Source organism: Aulonocara sp. 'chitande type north' Nkhata Bay, linkage group LG2 (assembly GCF_057382095.1).
Source record: "Aulonocara sp. 'chitande type north' Nkhata Bay isolate Kocher_YH1m ecotype deep benthic linkage group LG2, A_spYH_male_GT1.1, whole genome shotgun sequence".
NCBI lineage: Eukaryota > Metazoa > Chordata > Actinopteri > Cichliformes > Cichlidae > Aulonocara > Aulonocara sp. 'chitande type north' Nkhata Bay.
Window position 1 is genome coordinate 23632947 of NC_141345.1, and position 20019 is coordinate 23652965.

At 39.8% G+C, this 20019-nt stretch overlaps 2 protein-coding genes across 2 annotated transcripts in view; one reads left to right on the top strand and one right to left on the bottom strand.

Annotated features, from left to right (window-relative positions):
• Positions 1-12217, bottom strand: part of abcb7 (ATP-binding cassette, sub-family B (MDR/TAP), member 7) — a 24396-nt gene extending 12179 nt beyond the window's left edge. Inside the window, exons 1-8 of the mRNA XM_086311522.1 lie at positions 11862-12217; positions 10665-10748; positions 10499-10576; positions 9214-9333; positions 5419-5551; positions 3516-3784; positions 2822-2910; positions 1515-1602 (exon numbers count right to left, since the gene is read on the bottom strand). Coding sequence (XP_086167648.1) covers positions 1515-1602; positions 2822-2910; positions 3516-3784; positions 5419-5551; positions 9214-9333; positions 10499-10576; positions 10665-10748; positions 11862-12011 — 1011 coding nt within the window. The 5' untranslated portion in view covers positions 12012-12217. The remainder of the gene's footprint in view (positions 1-1514; positions 1603-2821; positions 2911-3515; positions 3785-5418; positions 5552-9213; positions 9334-10498; positions 10577-10664; positions 10749-11861) is intronic.
• The window catches only part of uprt (uracil phosphoribosyltransferase (FUR1) homolog (S. cerevisiae)), a 9540-nt gene continuing 1410 nt past the window's right edge, over positions 11890-20019 (top strand). Inside the window, exons 1-6 of the mRNA XM_086311567.1 lie at positions 11890-12566; positions 16752-16794; positions 16877-16946; positions 17140-17202; positions 18119-18280; positions 18981-19079. Of these exons, the coding sequence (XP_086167693.1) occupies positions 12340-12566; positions 16752-16794; positions 16877-16946; positions 17140-17202; positions 18119-18280; positions 18981-19079 (664 nt within the window). The 5' untranslated portion in view covers positions 11890-12339. The remainder of the gene's footprint in view (positions 12567-16751; positions 16795-16876; positions 16947-17139; positions 17203-18118; positions 18281-18980; positions 19080-20019) is intronic.

Sequence of the window (20019 nt, forward strand, 5' to 3'; positions counted from 1 at the left end):
TTCTGATTAAGACATACAGCTATCGTTTAAAGGGGGGGAAAAAAGAAAGCGCCTCAGCCACCAGCACTCTCCTGCACATCTCTTAAATTCGGCACATAAAACAACAATATAATCATAACAATCCTCCTCAACTCTGCTGCCAATTACCTAATATTGTTGCTGCACGGCTGTTTGTTTAGCTTGCATCATTGTTTCTCTGCTCTGGTTAAGTGGGCGATTTGCTTCTCTAGCTAACGGCAGTGGTGCTGTGCGGACACAGACCTGCCACTGATTTGCATATAAGGAAATGTACCAAATAAGCGAGACTAGAAAGTAGCGCATGGAGGACAAACCGAAGCAGTGCAAGGAGCCGTATTCAGGTTCTCATCCAGCCCTTTGTGAAAGTGGAACGGATTTCTGAGTGGGCGGAGATCTAATTACATATGCACACTCACAGCTCAGAGTGATGCTAAATCCAGCCGCATTGACACAGATGACACAAAATAACACAGAACAAAACGTTAAGAAAAACAGGACGCAAAATAATACGGCAAAGAAAATAACATGGTATCCAAAATATATCTGCAACGGCCAACGAAGCAATGAAACGCGACACTGATTATGTTTGTGTTTGTGCTGTGTACTAAAAGATTGCCTAAAAAGAGATTTAAAACTGAACGAGATAGAGTTTTAAGGTAATGTGACCTTGAGAAAAGTTTACAGTAATCTTTACTGATCACATCAGGCAGGTGAGACTCTTTCTCACTCATAAACCACCCAGGACTTCAGATGACATTTCTATTATATTTTTAAAGCCCCCAGTGGCAGATACCTTTCAGTCCAAAACTATAATTGGGACACAATTTGGGCCATTGACTAAACCGTGAAAATAGTCCTGAGTGTCCGGTGATAAATGTCTCATTGTTTGTAGCTACTGAAGTGACATTTACAGAAATGGTGGACAATTTCATACTGAGAAGAAGAGTGCCGCAGAGAATTAAGAGGAAGAAATGAAGACAAAGAAATATGAGAAAAGTAAAAACACAGGAAATTATGCTTTTATAATGTGTTAGAGCTGAAAAGAAAATAGCTGATGGAATAACCAACAGAGAATTAATCAAATATTTTGATATATTCAAGTAGAAATGCAAAAGAATTCCAAGTCTATGAATTGGGATAATTTGAGGTTTTTGTGACAGATAAAAATGATTCTGAAATAATTAATCCATGTTTTACAAACATTCTGACCTTATACATATATACAAAAGCATGCTTTAAATCATTTTCCTGAAATTTCGTCTAACATAATAACAACCATTCTCCAAGCCAAGGTTTGAGTGCTTTTGCAGCGTTTTTCTTATTGCTGGTGTTTGGCCTCTCAGGGCCACTGTATTATAGACCTCAAATAGATAATATAAATATTTAGATGGTGACATACACATTTGTTAATATCGATGTGCCTGGTCAAAGTCAGCTCAAGGAGCAGATTTGGTAGGTGTGTACAGGTGCGTGTGTGTGGGGCATTTAAAACTCACCTTAACAGTCTCGTAGTTGAGCAGCGAGTCAATAGCTGCATTGCCTGCTTCATTGTCTGCTTTGTTCATTTCTATTCTGAAACGAGTCCTGTGTGCACAGACACATGAACAACATGGCAGTCACTTGCATCAGTACAAAAACCCGGGTCATGGACCTTTCCGGACTGTGACACTGGCAGTTGGAGCTCCATTGAAGTAAATATTTGAAATTTATTTGGTTAAGTAATTTACATGCAACAGTATCAATTAAATGTTCACAGGAGTTCTTTCTTAATAGAGTAGAGTCTTGCTGACTCTCTTCCCTGGGAGAAATCTTCCTACTTTGAAATAATAGCTTCAGTGTGACTGGTAATTCCAGTCCTTAATGTGAGTAATGCACAGCTTGTAAATTTGGTCTACTCATTATTGCCACGATGAAGTTGCTTTTGAAAATGAAATGCTATTACATGCATTTCATTATCGACAAACTGAAAATCAAAACAGTGACTGGATTTTTTTTTTTCCTATCAAAAATGATAGAAAACGGGAGTTTGGTGCAAATTCTGGCGAATCCTTATGTGTAATGGGTTGGTGTTGCCACGGATCAGGCTTGTTTTAATACATCTCATGAGCATTCGAACAGACTGGGCTCTGAGAAGTTTTAAAAAGAGGCTCTTTGTCATGTTCTAGCAGTTAATGAGCAGTTTATCCAACGTGGGTGGACAATGTGAGGCCGTTACTATCAGACAGAGGTGCTGACAAGGAGGCTGTACTTGGCTGGTGGCAAAATTTAGGCAATTTGGGAAACCATCGACTATCGTTTGATGGCTTAGCCTCTTGGAGCAAAGAGCTAATATTTCATAGCTTTCAGTGTAGCCACAAAATATTCCAGTTGTGTGCTCTGGTCTTTGATTACCACTTTGTAGTCAGAGTCCTTTTAACCAACTGAATTTGTGCAGACTTTGTTTGCAAATAGATAAACATTGTCTGACAAACTGGTTGTAATTGGAAATCAAAAAGTTTCTGGTACCAAGAAACATTTTTTAACATATTCATCCAATTTCAAAAACATTCTGTAAGTGGTTGAGACTTTTCTAAGAAACAACCACATCGATGCTAGGACCCAAGGTCTCACAGCAGAACACTGCATTGTAATCAATCTTATGTAATTTGTCGATGGCTTTAATCGTGGCTGATTTGTGGATTTCAAAGTGAGCATTTTTACAATGCAGAGAGCCACAGAAATGTTAACCAAATCTCTTTGAAGCGATTACAAATCTGAACAACAGGCAGACACAGAAAAAAAGCAGAAAAAACATCAATCCTACCTCCACTGTGTGATGAGAATTGTGAAAATGGTATACGCTGATAAGGTACCCAAGGCCACTGCTGCAAACTGTCCGCCACACTTGTAATACTGCAGAGGAGAAAAGCACAGGCAGGAAGAAGCATCTTTTACATGCTGTAATTCAACAGCACTGTGATAAAAGTCAAGAGACCACATCAGACCAATCTATTAGCGTCACACGGTACTTTCAGAGGGTATTGTTTTTGATCATTCCACTGTGAAAGCAATGGTTACAAATGAATAGGAAAAGACAAGAAGTACTCATGATGACGCTTTAGCTATTTGGCCAGTGGAGTCTGCACTTGTTACAGGCAATCTGATCATCCACAGTGGAGTAATAGCACGAACTAAAAGATGAGCCCATCTTTCAGTGGAAGAAGGGGCATCTGTTTAGGGCACACTCCACAGGAGGACATTAAGATGCAAGAAAGCTTTAGGTTTCATCATTAGCACTAATGGGCCCACCAAAAGTTCACAGGGATTCATATTCCATTTAAAATGTAAATGAGATAGTATCTGTGAAATTAATTTCCGGGAAATCGGCTATGAGGAGTGGCAAGGTGATGTTAACATCAATCACTGAAACAGCAACACCAATAAGAAGTAAAAGCTGAAAAAGAATGCATAAGCACACTGTGTGGTAGTTTGTGTCTTCATTTACACCTATAACTCACCAAAATGGCACTGACGAGGGCCATCTCAAAGACCGTGGGACCGAGATTGAAGACGAGTGCGCTCAAGACAAAAGAGATCCCCCGCGTGCCGCGGTCGATGGCCTTGGACAGCGCCCCTGTCTGTCGGCTGAGATGGAAACCCAGATCCAGATTGTGCAAGTGCAGGAAGACGTTCTTTGCTATGCGTCGGATGGAGCTCTGGGCCACCTTGCCGAACACGGTGTTCCTCAGCTCGTTGAAGAAGGCTGCACAAGCCCGTGAGGCACCATCTGGGATAGCGGAGGAGATGGAGAGTTTAGGACACCTGCTGTGAAAAGCAGGGAGGTTTAAACTGCAGAAAGTGAGAAACTATTGCCATCCTGAGCACGGGAGACTGTTAAAAGGCAGCAAAACAAGAATATGACCCACACTTGTCTTGTCCTATTAAACAGAACGCAGCACATTGAGGCACTTAAGACTAGACAGGTTTTAGGCTCATTGACTACTCTGAGGAGACGGATCGTATGAGGTGGCAAGACAAGTCTTTCGCATCATCTCTGGTCTGCAAGCCCTGCAATGCTACAGCAGCAGTCTCCCCTCTGTAATTACAAAGCAGAATGCTGTCTGAAGCCTCACTACTATAGCGGGCCAGCTCACTGCAGACTGAAGGGAGGGAGGGTATCCGAGTGTTCAGCAAGGCATTGAGCGTGTATACCGACAGAACAGAGCAACAGAGACAAGGTTTTATAAGAATGAAATGTTAAGGTGTGATCAAGTTGTCAATAAACAGGCTTAATTTGAATGCAGCGTCTAGACTTTCAGTGAAGGAGAGAAGTGGAAGCAAGCATGTCTTTATGTTAAAGAAATTATCCAATAATAAGATTTTTTTTTCAAAGGATCATTAATATACAGCAAGAAAACTGAGCTGTTCAGTCCGATAGCAACTCCAATTAAATACTAAAAAGAAAAGTCAGTTCATCTGAGCTCTCACACTGCTCATAAATTGTTTTACAAGCAGATGGCTAGCATGACTGTCACAAATTGATATTAGTCTGTGTTTGAATGACATGTGGTCTTCCTGTGGTGATTTCACTGAGTTGTGTGAATACATGGCACATCTGCTGAGACCAAAGTCAGGGCAATAATCGCTCTGTCTGCCGCTCTTCGTGGGGCTGTAATGTGGCGTTAAATAGAAATGCTCATCTAATGAACAATGTGTCCACATCTGACAAGGTAGGATGAGCACGGTGCACCCTTTTCAGCCAAATTACACCAGACACTGCAACCTACAAGCACTGTGTCCTCTGTGTCACAAAGAAGAAACAAGTGGCTACAGGGCTAGCATACAGAGCTTACAAGCTGATCTTAGTGAAGGCCACAGTGACTTACAGTGGTTGTTAGTATTGTCATGTTTATTCATTTTATACTGCTTTCCAGCAGCAGTTCCCAGAAATCCTACGCTAATCAGGAAGGCACGTCACATTCACATCTCACTCCTGCCTTTTTTCTTGTACTCACAGAAGCATTTAGACAAAGAGAAGAAAAAGGTGACCCCAAAAAAAGAAGTGAAAGAAGCAACCCTGGCCTCGCCACAGCACGAAAAAAATAACTACCTAACCACTTTCAAAGGACATTGCAATTTCTTCTCCACTGCTTTATAAATCTATTCACCTCTGTTTGCCTTGAGAGCTCACAGGTATCATACATGATCGTCCTCAGCACTCACGAGAGGGTCGTGAGGATTAAAAGGAACTCAGACACAGAACGAAGCTCATAATGTAAATAATGTGAGCGAGTAGCAGAGGTTGTGCCGTGGCATTGATATGAATGTGATGAGAAAGGTCAGCCTGTAGATAATAGGCAGTCCCACAGTCCCATCTGATGAGCGCGGCACCTGCCAGTGCAATACAAGTCTGGGACTTACAGCCAATCAGCACGGCCGTTGCCATGGTAGCCACAGTGCTTGGCGCGTCATTTAGGTTCAGCATGTGTCCCGACATCTGGTTAAGCTCGTCCACTGCATACTTAAACATGAAGGGCACCGTCACATTGGTGATCTGGGAAGGGAGAGAGAGAGGGACAAAACACTCAGAGGAGGAAACAGTTTCAAATAGCCTATTAAACTGACATATGTGTCCAGAGTCTTCTTTTTCTGGCTTTCTGTGGTGTCTCTGTGTGTGCAAACCTCACAGGTCTAGAAAGTAAAACTCCACTGTTACAAAGTAAAAACCAAGATTACCATTCAGGTGCATTCAGTTATGTGTATGCATGGTATGGTATGCTGGGTAGTGTGCATGCATGCATATGTTTTCATTGTGACTGGCTGTGCTGGTGCTGGAGAGGAGGCTGGTGCTTCCTGCTAATGGAATTGAAATGGTTATTAGGGCTAATTAAAAGCACAGGGACAGCTGTGTGACTCAGGCGGGGCGGTCCGCTGCGCATTAGGACAGACAGAAAACACGGCATCACAGAGCAAAGCATTTTCATTTTTAAAAACCATTTCATTTGAACATCTCAACCTCTAACACGGGGGTTACTTTATGTTCCTTTACCCCATCGAATTCTGTGGGGTATAAATTTAATAAAATATGACCAGCATATGTGAAATAAACCTGTGCCACCTCTGATGTATGAAGGACACCTAATAATGGCCCATTTAAAGTGCAAAAGCTACATCTCTAGGGTTCCTGCTTAATACTCTTGGGTATTATGCTCAGACAATAGAAGTCCTCTGAGTCCCTCAAGGAAAAACAATATCTGCCACTTTGCTACCAAGACAACAGAACATGACACAAAAATAGCCTGAGCCTATTATCACAGGGCCAAAACATGTCCTCAATTTTACCACTAATACATGATAAGGTTGGATGCGCTCTTCAAATCCATTAACGAGCAATGCTGGAGATTAAATTGACACTATGTCAATCTGTACCTCGCAGTATGTCATCCCATAATAGAGATGCTGTGTCAAGTAGCGGAGAAAGGCTTCGGGCTACAAAGAATTAGCTTAAGCTTATAGCAAGGCATGCAGAAAGAGAAGGCTTTCTTTGAGGGCAACAAAAACAAGAGCTAGTATATAATCATTTATTTGAAATGAAAATGTCACCGATAATGTCCCTTGCAGAGGTGTGATGCACTTTAACCGCATAATTATTCTGCTGATTTAAAAATTGCATCCACACTGCTGGTGCTTTTAGTTCAAACAGACATACTGCAGAAATCAAGGTTAACTCCAGCCAAGCAGGAAAAAGGGAGGAGAAGATTGGATTGCATGTATGAGCTCTCTCCTCTTTAGCACACACTAGAGGGAGCCATGCTGAGTGGCAGCAGGACACGGTTATTGAGGAGCTGTGAATTTCTGATTGTTTTCCAGGGTGTAAATTAGAGACCATCAACAAATGAAGAGGGAATGCATCACGCGATGATTGGTGCATGCCATTAATTATTTCATAAGACGCTGTTTTAAATGCATGACTGTTTTAGTTTCACATGGGATCTTTACCAAAAGGTGATCACCCATCGTGAGTACTCATGATGTTTAAACACAGGGTGGTCAGAGCTGAGAGGTTAATTGATTAAGCAAGAACATTTTTTTTTCTTAAAATAAATAAATATATATATGTCAAAAAGATTAGCGTTTTAATATGCTTAATTTGTGTTTCAGTAGCGCTACCTGCTGTGGCGACCCCTTGTGAGTAGCTGAAAGTAGCTTTTAGTACACAACTACAGAGTCACTTGTATCTCGTAACACAGCATCACTGTAGTAAATTCTCAAAAAGTTAAGAAAACAAGCTGATCAAAGCAAAACTTCATCCTAAAAAACTACCAGTACAGCTGTTTGTGTGCCAAAAATGATACAATTTTTTTGAAATCCTAACACTCATTAATTGAATTGCTTCCTGGATGACAGAAAACCAAAAGCAATAAGATATATAAACAGTGACGATACATCAAATTTACACAAAAAAGCATAATTTCCTGCAATAAACTGAGGACCTGTTCAGTGTGTACCCTGCCCCTTGTCGCACGACATCTGCGATAGGCTGTACAGGCTCGACCCGATGACCCTGAACTGGATAAGCAGTTAAGCAAATGAATGGATGTGCAAAATCACTGTATACAAAAGTGAAGCTACAGGTCAACTTTCTGCAAAGTAATGACATGCTGGTATAATTAATGACTAATTGACGCCACCCTTGCAAGAATTACATGTTGTAAATGTTTATTTGTTGGGGTTTGTTTTCATTAAAAATGAATGAAGCAGGTCCTGAATGCAATACTGAACGCCCCAATTTCATCTGTTGGGCTTCAGAGCACTTCACATCCACATTATCAGGCTTTTCACTTCAGTCTTATCCTACAACAACAGTGCCAAAAAAAAAAAGCTGGTGGCAAATAATAAAACCAAGCATTTCCTAACACAGAGTTTGTTAGACCTATTCAAATGACTTGGCTTGACACTGGCATTTTTTCATGACACTTGCTTCACAGATCTTACATTTTTGCACGTACTGAATTTCAAAAATTCAATTTTTCTGGAAATCTGTGAACGTTTTTTTAGTTTAATGACAGCATAACTTTTCAAAAAGAAAGTGTGGATATGGCACGTTTACCCTTGTGCCCTCTCTTAAGCCTGAAATCAGCAGGAAATCTACAGTGTAACTGGTAACCCCTCTTAACCTGATGCCATAACGCTCCAGGCCAATCAGAATGTTCAAGCATTGCTGTAACACCAATAACATTGGTTTAAAAACAAAGGGCTTTTCAACACTGGTTTTGCACACAGATTTCCCCAGGTTCTGTTAATATTTTAATATCAAATATTTTGGATTTTATATATTGAGAAAAAAATTTTTTTTTTAAACTTCTTGCTTGAACTGCTGTCAAAAAGCCAAATTAGTATTTGTGTGAATTATTTTTAGCATTCATTCAAGTTTTTGCCCATGTTTTTATACATTATATTGAAAAAAGACACATGCATGCATAACAAAACAAACACAATTTCTCACTTTTTAAAACTGATTTCTTGTCTTTAGCATTTTTAATTAAACAGAGCTGAAATTATTTGCAAATTCGATTAATCTTTTTTTTTTTTTGTAAAATATAATACACATTTTTATGATGACTGTTATAACTAATAATGGTGGATTTAACTGAAGCCAGTGGTAACCTTGGATTATAACCTCTCTTCGTCACTGTGTTTCACTGTGAAAAGCCACGTACATGATTTACCGAATTGTTTCTTAACATACTGATGATGTCCTTGCCTAAAACATCTACCAGGGGAGAAATTAATAATCCTCATTTCCAATTACCAATTCTCTAAAATGCATCTCTTTTGAAAACAGTAACAAATTAAAATGAGCAGCAACATGCAAGAATGACTCTGAAGCTGTGGGAATATATGATGAGTGAAGACTGCAGGGGTTTTGTGCTAGTTAACAACTCTGTCTACAATCAGCTGAATTTATTTTGTCAAAGTATCTTGCTTTCATCTAAGAATATCTGGCTCCTAATGTCACAAGGGAGGGCATTAGCTGTTAGCTAACCTTCTTCTTCAGGGTGGAACAAATCCACAAAGCATAAAGCAGAAGTAATGTGATAAAAATATCAGTTGTTGTTAGGTAAGTCCAAGTAATGTGGCTAATCACCAGTCAAACTAATTAAATTCTCTTTATATGATATGTATAAAAATAAATAAAAGAGAAATTAAGCTTACCTTGGATCCAGCGAGCAGGCCCAGAGAGAGTGCAACACGGGCTCGCAGGTCGGGTCTATCCTTCGGCCACACGTAAGACAGCATCGCAGACAGGATTTGAGCTGAATTCACCTCCTTCAGCTGTGTAAAAGACACAGCAGCAAACTTTATTTATTCAATAGAACACCTTGTAAAATATGTGGGATAACTGCTATGTTAACAGTCTAATGTGCCTCACTGGGCAATACTGGCAAACACCATACATTTAGCATTCAGTGTTGACAATCCCAGTAACCTAAAGATGGCTCTCTGGGCACGCACGTAGAACATCAAATGTCAACAGGAGTCCCCAAGGAGATATGGCAGCCACGATGACAGCAGAGTCTCCAGGTGGACTTGGGGATCCAGTCTGACACTACAAGTCCCACGAGATACCTGGGCTGTCATCCCAGCTGAGGCCGAGAGCCCACTGGTGCCAGCATAGCTGTTTACCCACGCTCCAACACACATCTGCCACAGGGACTCTCCACAGGCCGGAGAATATGCAGTAATTCCTCTAATCCACTCAATATGGTGGCACCATGTTACGACGCTGCTGTATGGCAGCACCTCCTAACAAATTACAGTGAAAGTGCGCCCAGCACCTGCTTTTAATCAAATACAATCAGCAATGTGTGACACTGCTGAGGGAGGATTAAAATGAACAGTTTAATGCACTACTGAAGTTTCTGTAAGGCCCAACTTCATTACAGTTACTCGTTTTATCTGGAAATATTAAATGTAACTCAGCTTTCAGTTAAACTCTTCAATGTGGAGTTAATATTAATACCTAACCCAAGTTCTTGTAAAACGAATGTCTCTTTTATTCAAGTCACATAACATATGTGAAATTCTCAGGAGTCTTATTTTAGCGTTTCGCCCATTAGGCAATGAAGCTATTAAGAGTTTAAGAGTTCAGCCCCCTAACCCAATTTGACAGAGAAAACTCATTTGACCAGCAATAAGACAGTCTGTGTCAACGCAACATGCGGTTACATTTCCAGGTAGGTGTACATTAGATTACGGCATAAGGTTTCAGAGGGATTTGCAATTATGATGTAACTACAGCGTAGATTCAATGCAGCAGTTTAAATCAGCTTTAAGGCTGCGTAACACCAAACTGATTCACAGATATGACACTGTTTAGTTTTGTCATCTTAAGAATAACAATGGTCAGCATTTTCAAACAAAAAAAATTAAAGGTTTCATGTCATCCAAGCATGAAAAGTTTCACTAAGTAATCATTAAAACACGGTACCGTACTCACCACATTTTTTGGGTCTGCGCTTAGTCCCCCGCCTGCATTTCCGTGCCAACATGTCCGTTTGTCTGTCACCTGTAAGTGCTGTGGAAGGGGAATTCACTGTTACCCTATATTAATTAATTTGAATAACAGGACGCCAATATGTGATTATTTCTTAATACACACTTACTTTTGCAGCTTCCAAAATCTGACGACTTTTTTCGCTCCTGTTGGTGCTCCATGTTGCCGTTCGTAGGTGTGGAGGTGAACTTGACTGAAACACACAAGAGCACTGATTTTACCAATGTTCCTAAATGTTTCAATAATCATGTTTACCACACAGAGAGAAAGTGTAAAGCAGTAAATAAAAGCAAGTAAAATTTAATAACCCAAAATTCACATCATGTAAAACAAAGAGCAGCTGTGCATGTTTGATTTGTCACAGTTTTTACTCCGGATGCACTTCCCTTCTATATTCGATTCCTCCCAGAATCAAATGGAGGATTTTTTACCTCTTTAGGCAAATGGGTAAACCACTACGCTCACATCATTTAAACAAATAAGTACTAAATATTTAATTCATTGTGTGATTTCAGCAAATTTTTTAAGCATTCATAGTCGGAGTTCAAAGGTTATGCAAACCAAACAAACAGAAGAGAAGTTGCCTAAACTGGTTTTTAAATAAAGGTTTGGTAAACATTTTGAAACACCGAGAACAGGATATACCACACTGAAGCACAGTAATGGATCAAGCAGGACCTGAGTGCTTAAAAACACAGCACAAACACAAACACAACTACTTTCTCGCCTGAAAATATGTTAAAAGTTTATTTTGTGACCCAGAAAGATTAGTATGAGTAATTTTAAAACTTAGTAGCGGCCGCCATTGCTGGAAACTGGAGTTTGGCTGGGATATGGTAGTAATTTGGACAGCCTTCGGCGCGTCGCTGTGACGTAATCGGTCTACAAATGCGGCCTCAGGAGGATGCAGCCCATGAATTGTATAATATAATCGCAGTATAATCGCAGCCTTTGCGGTTAGAAAATTGCACTTGATCATGTCGCGATATTATCGCAAATGCGATATATCGTTCAGCCCTACTTTCCGTTCAGCTGACATACATTCAAAACTAATAACGACGTTATGACATAACATGAGTAACCTAAGTCGTTAAGTTAATGCAGGGTTAGCTACTTAGCCAGCTACTTAAAGCAAACCCAAACGGCTCTTTTAACAGATGACAACCGCCTGTTTCTCTAACAAACCAGAAAACAAATCATCTATCTAGGTATCATTCCTGAAAGTTACTTAGAAAGACTTTTTCTCTGCCCTTGCCTGGTGGCTAAAAGCACCGTGTCCTCTCTGACCAGCCCCGTCCTCACTCACCGGATATGTGCTTTGGCGTGCATGGCCAGCCCCCGGCTCATTACGACTTTTATTCCATACATGATACGAGCTCGTCTGCCGAATGAGAAGCGCTAGTTTTCGTTTTTGAAAGTGAATGCCGCATTTCAGCGGTGCCAACATCAGCGCCATGTTGTATGAGGAAGGAGGGCAGTTAGTCAACACGCCGGGTACGTCATATCCGGCCTTCTTTAACGTCGTGTCAAAGCTAGCAGGCAAGCAGGTTTTCTAATCGCTGCGTTTTGGCAAGGAATTGTTTTTAACACGACCTGTTTCGGTGTCTGTACATCTGCGAGTGAAGTCCTAACGCGGGTGTCTGTGCAGTAGCTACTCGAAGTTTAAGAGTTGAAGCTAACGGCAGAGCACGTTGTGTTCCTTGTGACACACCGTTAGTACGTGTGTGGCGCGGCGGAAAGAAGCTAGCTGACTTTAGCATAGATATCTCTTGCTTTTACTCAGGATGCCATGCCACAATCAGCAGCTGAACAATGTGAGCAGTGGCCAGGAGCACCCAATGAAGCAAGTTCGGTTTGCAAACAGTAACAGCAGCGTGCCTGCAGTAGTATCCAACTCCGAACCAAGTGATGCCACAACACAGCCTGACAGCCAGGACAACCTGGGACCCCAGCTTAAGCTGCTTCCTCTGAATGACCAGATCCGTGAATTACAGACAATAATCAGAGACAAGTGAGTCCCCCGCTCTTGTTTACTGACACACAGGCCATATGCATAGTGGTTGTGGTACAAAAGCAAGTAACGAGCCTTATATAAAATATAGACTTGTGTTTATGGTCTCTGTAGAAAACTATAATTAGTAAATGGGAAAACGTAGCTGTTCTTCATTTCACTGAACTGGAACTATAATAGAAAACCAGGAAGGTATGTAATTTAAAGGATGCCACTAATCCTAAAAAAGGCAGCTTACCAAAAATTTAATGGAATGTAAATTTCCAGGGGAAGTCAAAGAGTTTGCAGTGATATTAGATAGGTCAGGCAAACGTATAGCACATCTCAGATCTTGATGTAATATTAGAAAAACAAAGCGTGAGGTTTAAATAACTCACTCTTTAAACATATGTCAAATGACCAAATGGTAAATGGCCTGTATTTATACAGCGCTTTACTAGTCCCTAAGGACCCAAAAGCGCTTTACATATCCAGTCATCCACCCATTCACACACACATTCACACACTGGTGATGGCAGCTACATTGTAGCCACAGCCACCCTGGGGCGCACAGAGAAATGCTTTCAGCCTGACCATCTCCAATTTCCTTTCAAATGTTAGAAGGGGGGGCACGCTTCTTATTAAAGAAACTGCAACATTTTACCTCTATATTGTTATAAGTTTACTCATAAAATAGATATTTTTTCATATAAATATTTTTTATTTTTTAAATGTGTGTATATATATATATATATATATATATATATATATATATATATATATATATATATAGATAGATAGATAGATAGATAGATAGATATTTTGTGACTATCTATCTATCTATCTATCTAAGTTGGGGGCATTTTCAACCAGCTATATCTACAGAGCTACTTAAATTATGTAAATCATATTTTTTAGGCCAAATATCTCCGACCTTCACTTTATGTAGCAAATTTGAGTTCATGATCACCCTGGGAATTTTTCAGGCTGGGATTTTTTTCCAGATTTAGTCAGTTGATATGAAATGACCCATATAGCTTCAATGATGACTCAACATGGTGAAAGAAACTACAGTATGTGCAATATTGTCCATGCCTGTGACTAGGGCTGGGCCATATTATACCGTTCACGGTAATACCAGTATAATGTTAGGCAACGATAGGAAAATGAAATATCGCGATAGAATATGAGTAAAACGCGCATGCGCAGTGGCTTTGTTTTCATACGCACATGGCCGATTGTTGAGTGAAACAAATGAACCAGAATTGGTTTGTAAAAATGGTGCAACTTCAGTGATGTGGAACTGGTTTGGTGTTTGTCCGTCAGATACACGACAAAGCACATTTTTTTGCAGAACATGCAAGCGGCCGTCGTTATCGTCGGACTAAGATGCTCTTAAATCTGGGAGTAATCTGGGTCCTAAACTCCATAATCTTCAGGTCAAACAACACTGCAGCATCACTGAGAGTTAAAAACTGTCTAAATTCTTTCATCTTTAATAAAACGATCAGCATTGCTGCTTTACCAGGTGTAACTATGAAGTTTAACTTCCAGGCATCCATGAAAACAAAATTTATTACATTTAACGGAGTTAGAAGTTAGCAGGAAGCTAGCGGAAGCTAGCTCGCTAGTTTCGCTAGCATGTTCTGACTGAGAGACTGAGAGATTTCTGAAAAAAATCAAACGTACAGCTCTGCTATCACTTCCAACATAAATGAAGACAGGAAACTAAACAGCAGTGACGTTTATAGTGTTGTGTGTGTGTGTGGGGGGGGGGGGAGTTGTGTGTGTGTGTGTTTCTTGTCTTGTTTTTATGGACATGTAGTCTGCCAATAAAGATTGAATTGAATTGAATTGAAAAAAATAGGGTTACTGAAGTTGGGCTAGCTGGTATTTAATGATGTGCTACGTGATCGCTAGCAACACAGCTATGTTAGCATAATATAAACAGTGAAGCTGGAGGACAAACACTAACACTTTTCCACTTAAAAAAGTTAACGTTAAGGTTTCTGATAGTTAGAGACAAATGCAATCGCATGGCAGGATGCTGTAAACGGACCAAACTTCAGTCAGAAGAACAACTGAGATAATCCATCCACAATACGAGGTTAGTCATTAATATACTGCAACAACATGGGAACAGAGCAGCTGTGATAGAATACAGCATTAATGAATCAATGGTACAGAAGTGGAGGAAGCAAGAAGAATGAGTTTAATAAAGTTTGATTTATCTGACTGCTTTGTTTCGCTTAATGTGCCTTATAATCCCGTGCACCTTATGGTCCGAAAAATACGTACTGCACACTGCAGTTTAATGTTACAAAGCACCTCTTTTTAACTTCAGTGGATATTATACATGGTTATGCTCAGGATATGTCAGCCCATTTCTACTGGAAATGCCTTTTGGTTAAACTTTCAGCAAGGCATTTGCATTTGCACTGTTACATTTTTATAAAGCTTTAATGTACATAAAAACCAGCTTCTTGTTTAAGTGAAAATAAATGGAAGGTTGTCTTTTTGCGCTAGTAATGTTGTGGAGTTGTATTTTGTCTCGCATCAATTATATCGTCAGTTATATCGTTATCGCAAATTTTCAAATATATATCGTGATAAATATTTTTGGCCATATCGCCCTGCTCTACCTGTGACTAAAACAAGTGATGCTTCTTCAAGGAAACGTCATAGTAACTATCATAACAGGTTCAGCTACAACATTTTTTAAGCCTTTCAAGGAGAGAATAATTTATTGTATCAAAAGAACCAACATATCTTACAGTTGTTAAGATGTCTTGTGTAGTTATAACCTTGTATTACTTTACCTGATACAAACAGGAATAGTTGTCGTCTGTTCACACAAAAAGAGATGAAATTGAAGCAGTAATAAGATTATTTGAATCAGAGCAGTGCTGAGTATCAACCAGCTCAGAGACGCATGTATCTTAAAAAATAGATCATTAGGAACTATAAATGCAACAAAAATGATATTATTGTAATGAAAACGAAAAGTTAAAATACTAATTATGAATAGCCCACTTTAAAGTAGTCACATGTAGTAAAAGATTTGCATTTTTACTGTTATTGGTATTTTGATGGGCAAACATCCAAATAATAGTTGGTGCCTTCTTCATTAACACATGATAAGAATTAAAAAATGACATGCATACAGTCATGTAAAAAAAGAGTTTCCACAGGACTATGCAGTGCTGATAGTCTGATCATCATCAACTGTCAGGATCTTTGTAAAAGCAGACATTTTGGCAATTTGCTGGTCTGGAGCATTCAGGTGTGTGTTAACAACCATGCAATGCTCAGATAATCTGTAAAAACTCCCAAGAGCTGCATCTCAGACTCTACAGGCCTCAGTTAGTATGATAAAACTCATGACAGTACAATCAGAAAAAGACTGAACAAGTCTGGTTTGCTTGGAAGGGTTGCCAGGAGAATACATCTTCTCTTTAAAAATAACCTAGCAGAGGGGGTTGTTTCAAAGTTGATCTGAACAAACCACAAAATGTTGGGCCAGGGTTCACATTTCCGAAAAACAAAACACAGCACATCAGCACAAATACCTCATACCAGCTGTAAAGCATGGTGGAGAAGGGGTGATGATTTAAGCTTATTTTGCAGCTATATACCTAAGCATATTGCAGTCACTTAGTCGACCATATGCCAAAGTATTTTACAGTGAAATGTCAGGCCATGGGCTAAAGCTTGATGTCACACAACAGGACAATGATCTCCAACAGAATGACTGAAAAAGAGAAGAATAAAGATGTTGCAGCAGTCCAGTCAAAGTCCAGACCTCAGCCTTAATTAAATTCTGTGGCAGGACCTTAAAAATATTGTGCATATATGAATGCCTGCAAACCTCAATGAACAAATAGCACTGTAAGTGCGCCACAAGTGAGCGACAATTCCTCCACAATGTTGTGAGAGACTTAAAACGCCATACAGAAAACAATTACTGCTAAATAATAAACTATTGAATCATGGGGTATCCTTTAAGTTTTCAAAGAAGTACATATTGTCATGGGGAAACTTACTTTTTCACATGACTGTATAACAAATGGCTTAAATAAATAGGCATTGCAAATATCAGATGTTCTTTACAGGTTAAGAATTGCTTGAAAATGACCCTTTTCATAGTAAAAGTTTGCCAACCCCTGATCTAAAATGATCTAATCAAACTCATATTTACATTTTCAGGACAACCAGCAGAGGAGATTTTGTGTTTTGTGCAGACCGACTGGTAAGATCATGACTTTAATACAGTATGCTGTAAGAGTGTGAAGATTTTATAAATGAAGTCTGTTTGTGTTGTAAAAAACCAGATCAGGCTTGTAGTTGAAGAGGGCTTGAACCAGCTCCCCTACTCTGAGTGCACAGTGACCACACCGACAGGTGAGGAGGATCTCTCTGTAATAACAAAGTCGTTATTCAGGTGTAAAGACTAGGTTAGACAAAAACAGAGTTCTGAATTCTGACCAGTGGGCTCCAGTGTTTGAGTGTTTTAACTCCCAGCATTATATGACTGTGTGGGCTTTTTCTGAACAGCTACATTTTGTGACTGTTTCTGCTTCATTTTTTCCCTCAGGGTACAAGTATGAGGGTGTCAAGTTTGAAAGAGGCAACTGTGGAGTCAGCATTATGAGGAGTGGTAAGTTAAACCTTCTCTAGCACACCTATCAAAACAAATTTGTGTCTTTCCTAGGTACACATAAGTCTTCCATGAAACCGTGTACTCATACTGTGCATCTGTTTTGCTCTTGCTCGGTTATCGTTTGCGCTGGATCATAGACTAACTACTCTCTTGTTTGAATACTACGTTGTGTAAACGTTATGTTAGGCATTTGAGACAGCTATTTGTCTTTAGTTTTGTAGAGAGCACAGTCTCTGAAGGCTTCGCTGTCAGCAGACCACACAACCAGAAGTGACACTTGTTATCTATCCTTTTGGTTTAATGAGACTGTTACCATAGCTGTCTGCAAAGCCTGTTTTGCCTTTTTGACAGTCATGCTAGAATAAAACACAGGAAGTATAAAACTCAAACACTGTACCTTAAAGGTAACACATCAGCTAAGTCAAAACACCGGTTCTATTGTTTTCCATACCACAGTCATGTCTTGACATCCTCGTGGGTTGACTTTGAGCATGTCATGGTAGAGCGCTGTAATGTAATGAAGACTGAATGCGTTACAGTGTGACCAGTGTGTGAACTTTTCTATGTGGTTGTGGAGGAAAGCGGGCAATTCTGCATTTATATATAGCATTGTTTGTTTGCTTGTTTTTTAAATGGCACCAGCCATGTCTTTATATTTCTTTAATATTTTTAGGTGACTTTGGGTTTAGGAAAATCCGGAATGTATTTTTATGATTAGCGCTGCTGATAATTATTCTTGTAATTTCAAACAAACCGATATGGCGTGAGCGTGTCTTACTGGAGAAATGAGACGCAACACACATGTAGGTGCAGGTCTGCTGGAAATCCCCGCTGATGAAGACAAAACTAACCCTAAGCAACAAATATATTTCAACCTTTCAACCACAGTTGCATTTCACGTGCTTTCTCACAGGTGAGGCCATGGAGCAGGGTCTCCGTGATTGCTGCCGCTCTATCCGCATTGGCAAGATCCTCATACAGAGTGACGAAGAGACACAGAAAGCCAAGGTCTACTATGCCAAGTTCCCCCCAGATGTGTATAGAAGAAAAGTGCTGCTCATGTACCCCATTCTCAGTAAGTAACAAGATGGCTGAGCTCGTTTTTTCTTGCTGGTGACTCCAGTTTGTCACCTTCAGTAGCACGTAAATGTCAAGAGATGTTCAATTCTGTGCAAGTGTAAAAAGAAAAAAAGTTTTTTGTATTTATTCATTTTGGAAAATCTTCCTTGAGTTGACCTTCACCACCAAGTCTGCATTTCCACATCACGCCGGCCCATTCACACTGCTCTGATAATTATAGTTCTCATGGGGCTAATTATACATTGCCTGGGAGATAGCCACCAGGCTGCTGAATAACATAATGAGTGCCAACAAAAATAGTATCTTAATAGCCCCGGTTTCCCTGTGTCACAAAGCAGCATTTTTCTGTTCTCAGCTTTAAAAAAAAAAAAAGTGACCAAGCTAGGCTCAAGGTATATTTTATAATGTCAGAATGATGGAACATATGGTTTCATTGATGCATGCTAACTGGATGTGAAATTAAAGCCTGTCAATTGTCCAGACTCATGGGCACATCAATCAGCACACAATCACTTTCCTTTCCTTTTAAGATGCTCATAATGCATGAGTTGGATATATTTGAATTGGGAAAAATGCAATTATCTAGTTTGTCTTGGGAATCTGTTACGACTTGTCACATATTCTTGAGATGAGTCAGCAAATTTGTCATTATAAGCAGGAATGTGAAGCAAACCTTATTTGTTCTGTGTCTGCAGGTACAGGGAACACCGTGATTGAGGCTGTGAGGGTGCTGAAAGAGCACAGGGTCCAACCCAAACATATTATCCTACTCAGCCTCTTCTCCACACCTCATGGTAAGCCAGACAGCTCAACACAAGTGCAGTCGCCACCAGCTCGGTTTTGTTTACCTCCCAGATCACACACTTTGTCCTCTATTGCTCCTCCACTCATGTTTCTGCTGCATCAGTGTCTATATAAAAAATACTGTTGCCAACAACAATGAGGTTCTGTGGCGCTGCTGATCTGAAGTCTTGCTCAGCAGTCATCAGTAAACTATGGTAACTTCTGCACGTTTATAGTTTTCTCTACTTTAGCTTGGGCCAGATTGTTTTGATGTTTAATGGATTTATTCCACTTAAATATATGAAACGTTGATATATTAAGCACATGTTGCCATTAAAATATAAAAAGCTATTTAATCCTCTGAAGGGGATGAAGCCTTTTTAAAGACATTTCCTTTTACCAGGTAATCAAACCCTGGTCTACACTATATACAGAAGTGGTCGCTTTATTAGGTACAGGTGCTCAACTCACAGGCACGAGTATGTAATCAGCTAATCACGTCACCAACCCAATGCATGTAGACATGTCAAGTTGGGCAAGAAAGGTGATGTAAGTGAACATTCCATGGTTGTTGGTGTCAAGGAGGTTGGTCTAAGTGTTTTAGAAATTGCTGATCTATTGGGATTTTCCACACGATCATCTCTAGAGTTTCAGAGAATGTTCTAAAAAGGTAATAAATCCAGTCAGCAGGCGTTCTATGGGTTAAAATGCCTTGTTGATGTCAAAAGTCAGACTGCTTTAAGCTGAGAGGAAGGAACCACCAACTCAAAAAAAAAGACATTTTAGAACCAAGGTATGCAGAAGAGCATCTTTGAATGTGCAACACATCAAAACTTGTAGCAGATAGGCTACAGCAGCAGAAGACCACACTGGGTGCCACTCCTGTCTGCTAAGGACAGAAAACAGAGGCTACAGTTCACACAAGTTCACAAAAAATGGATAATAGAAGTC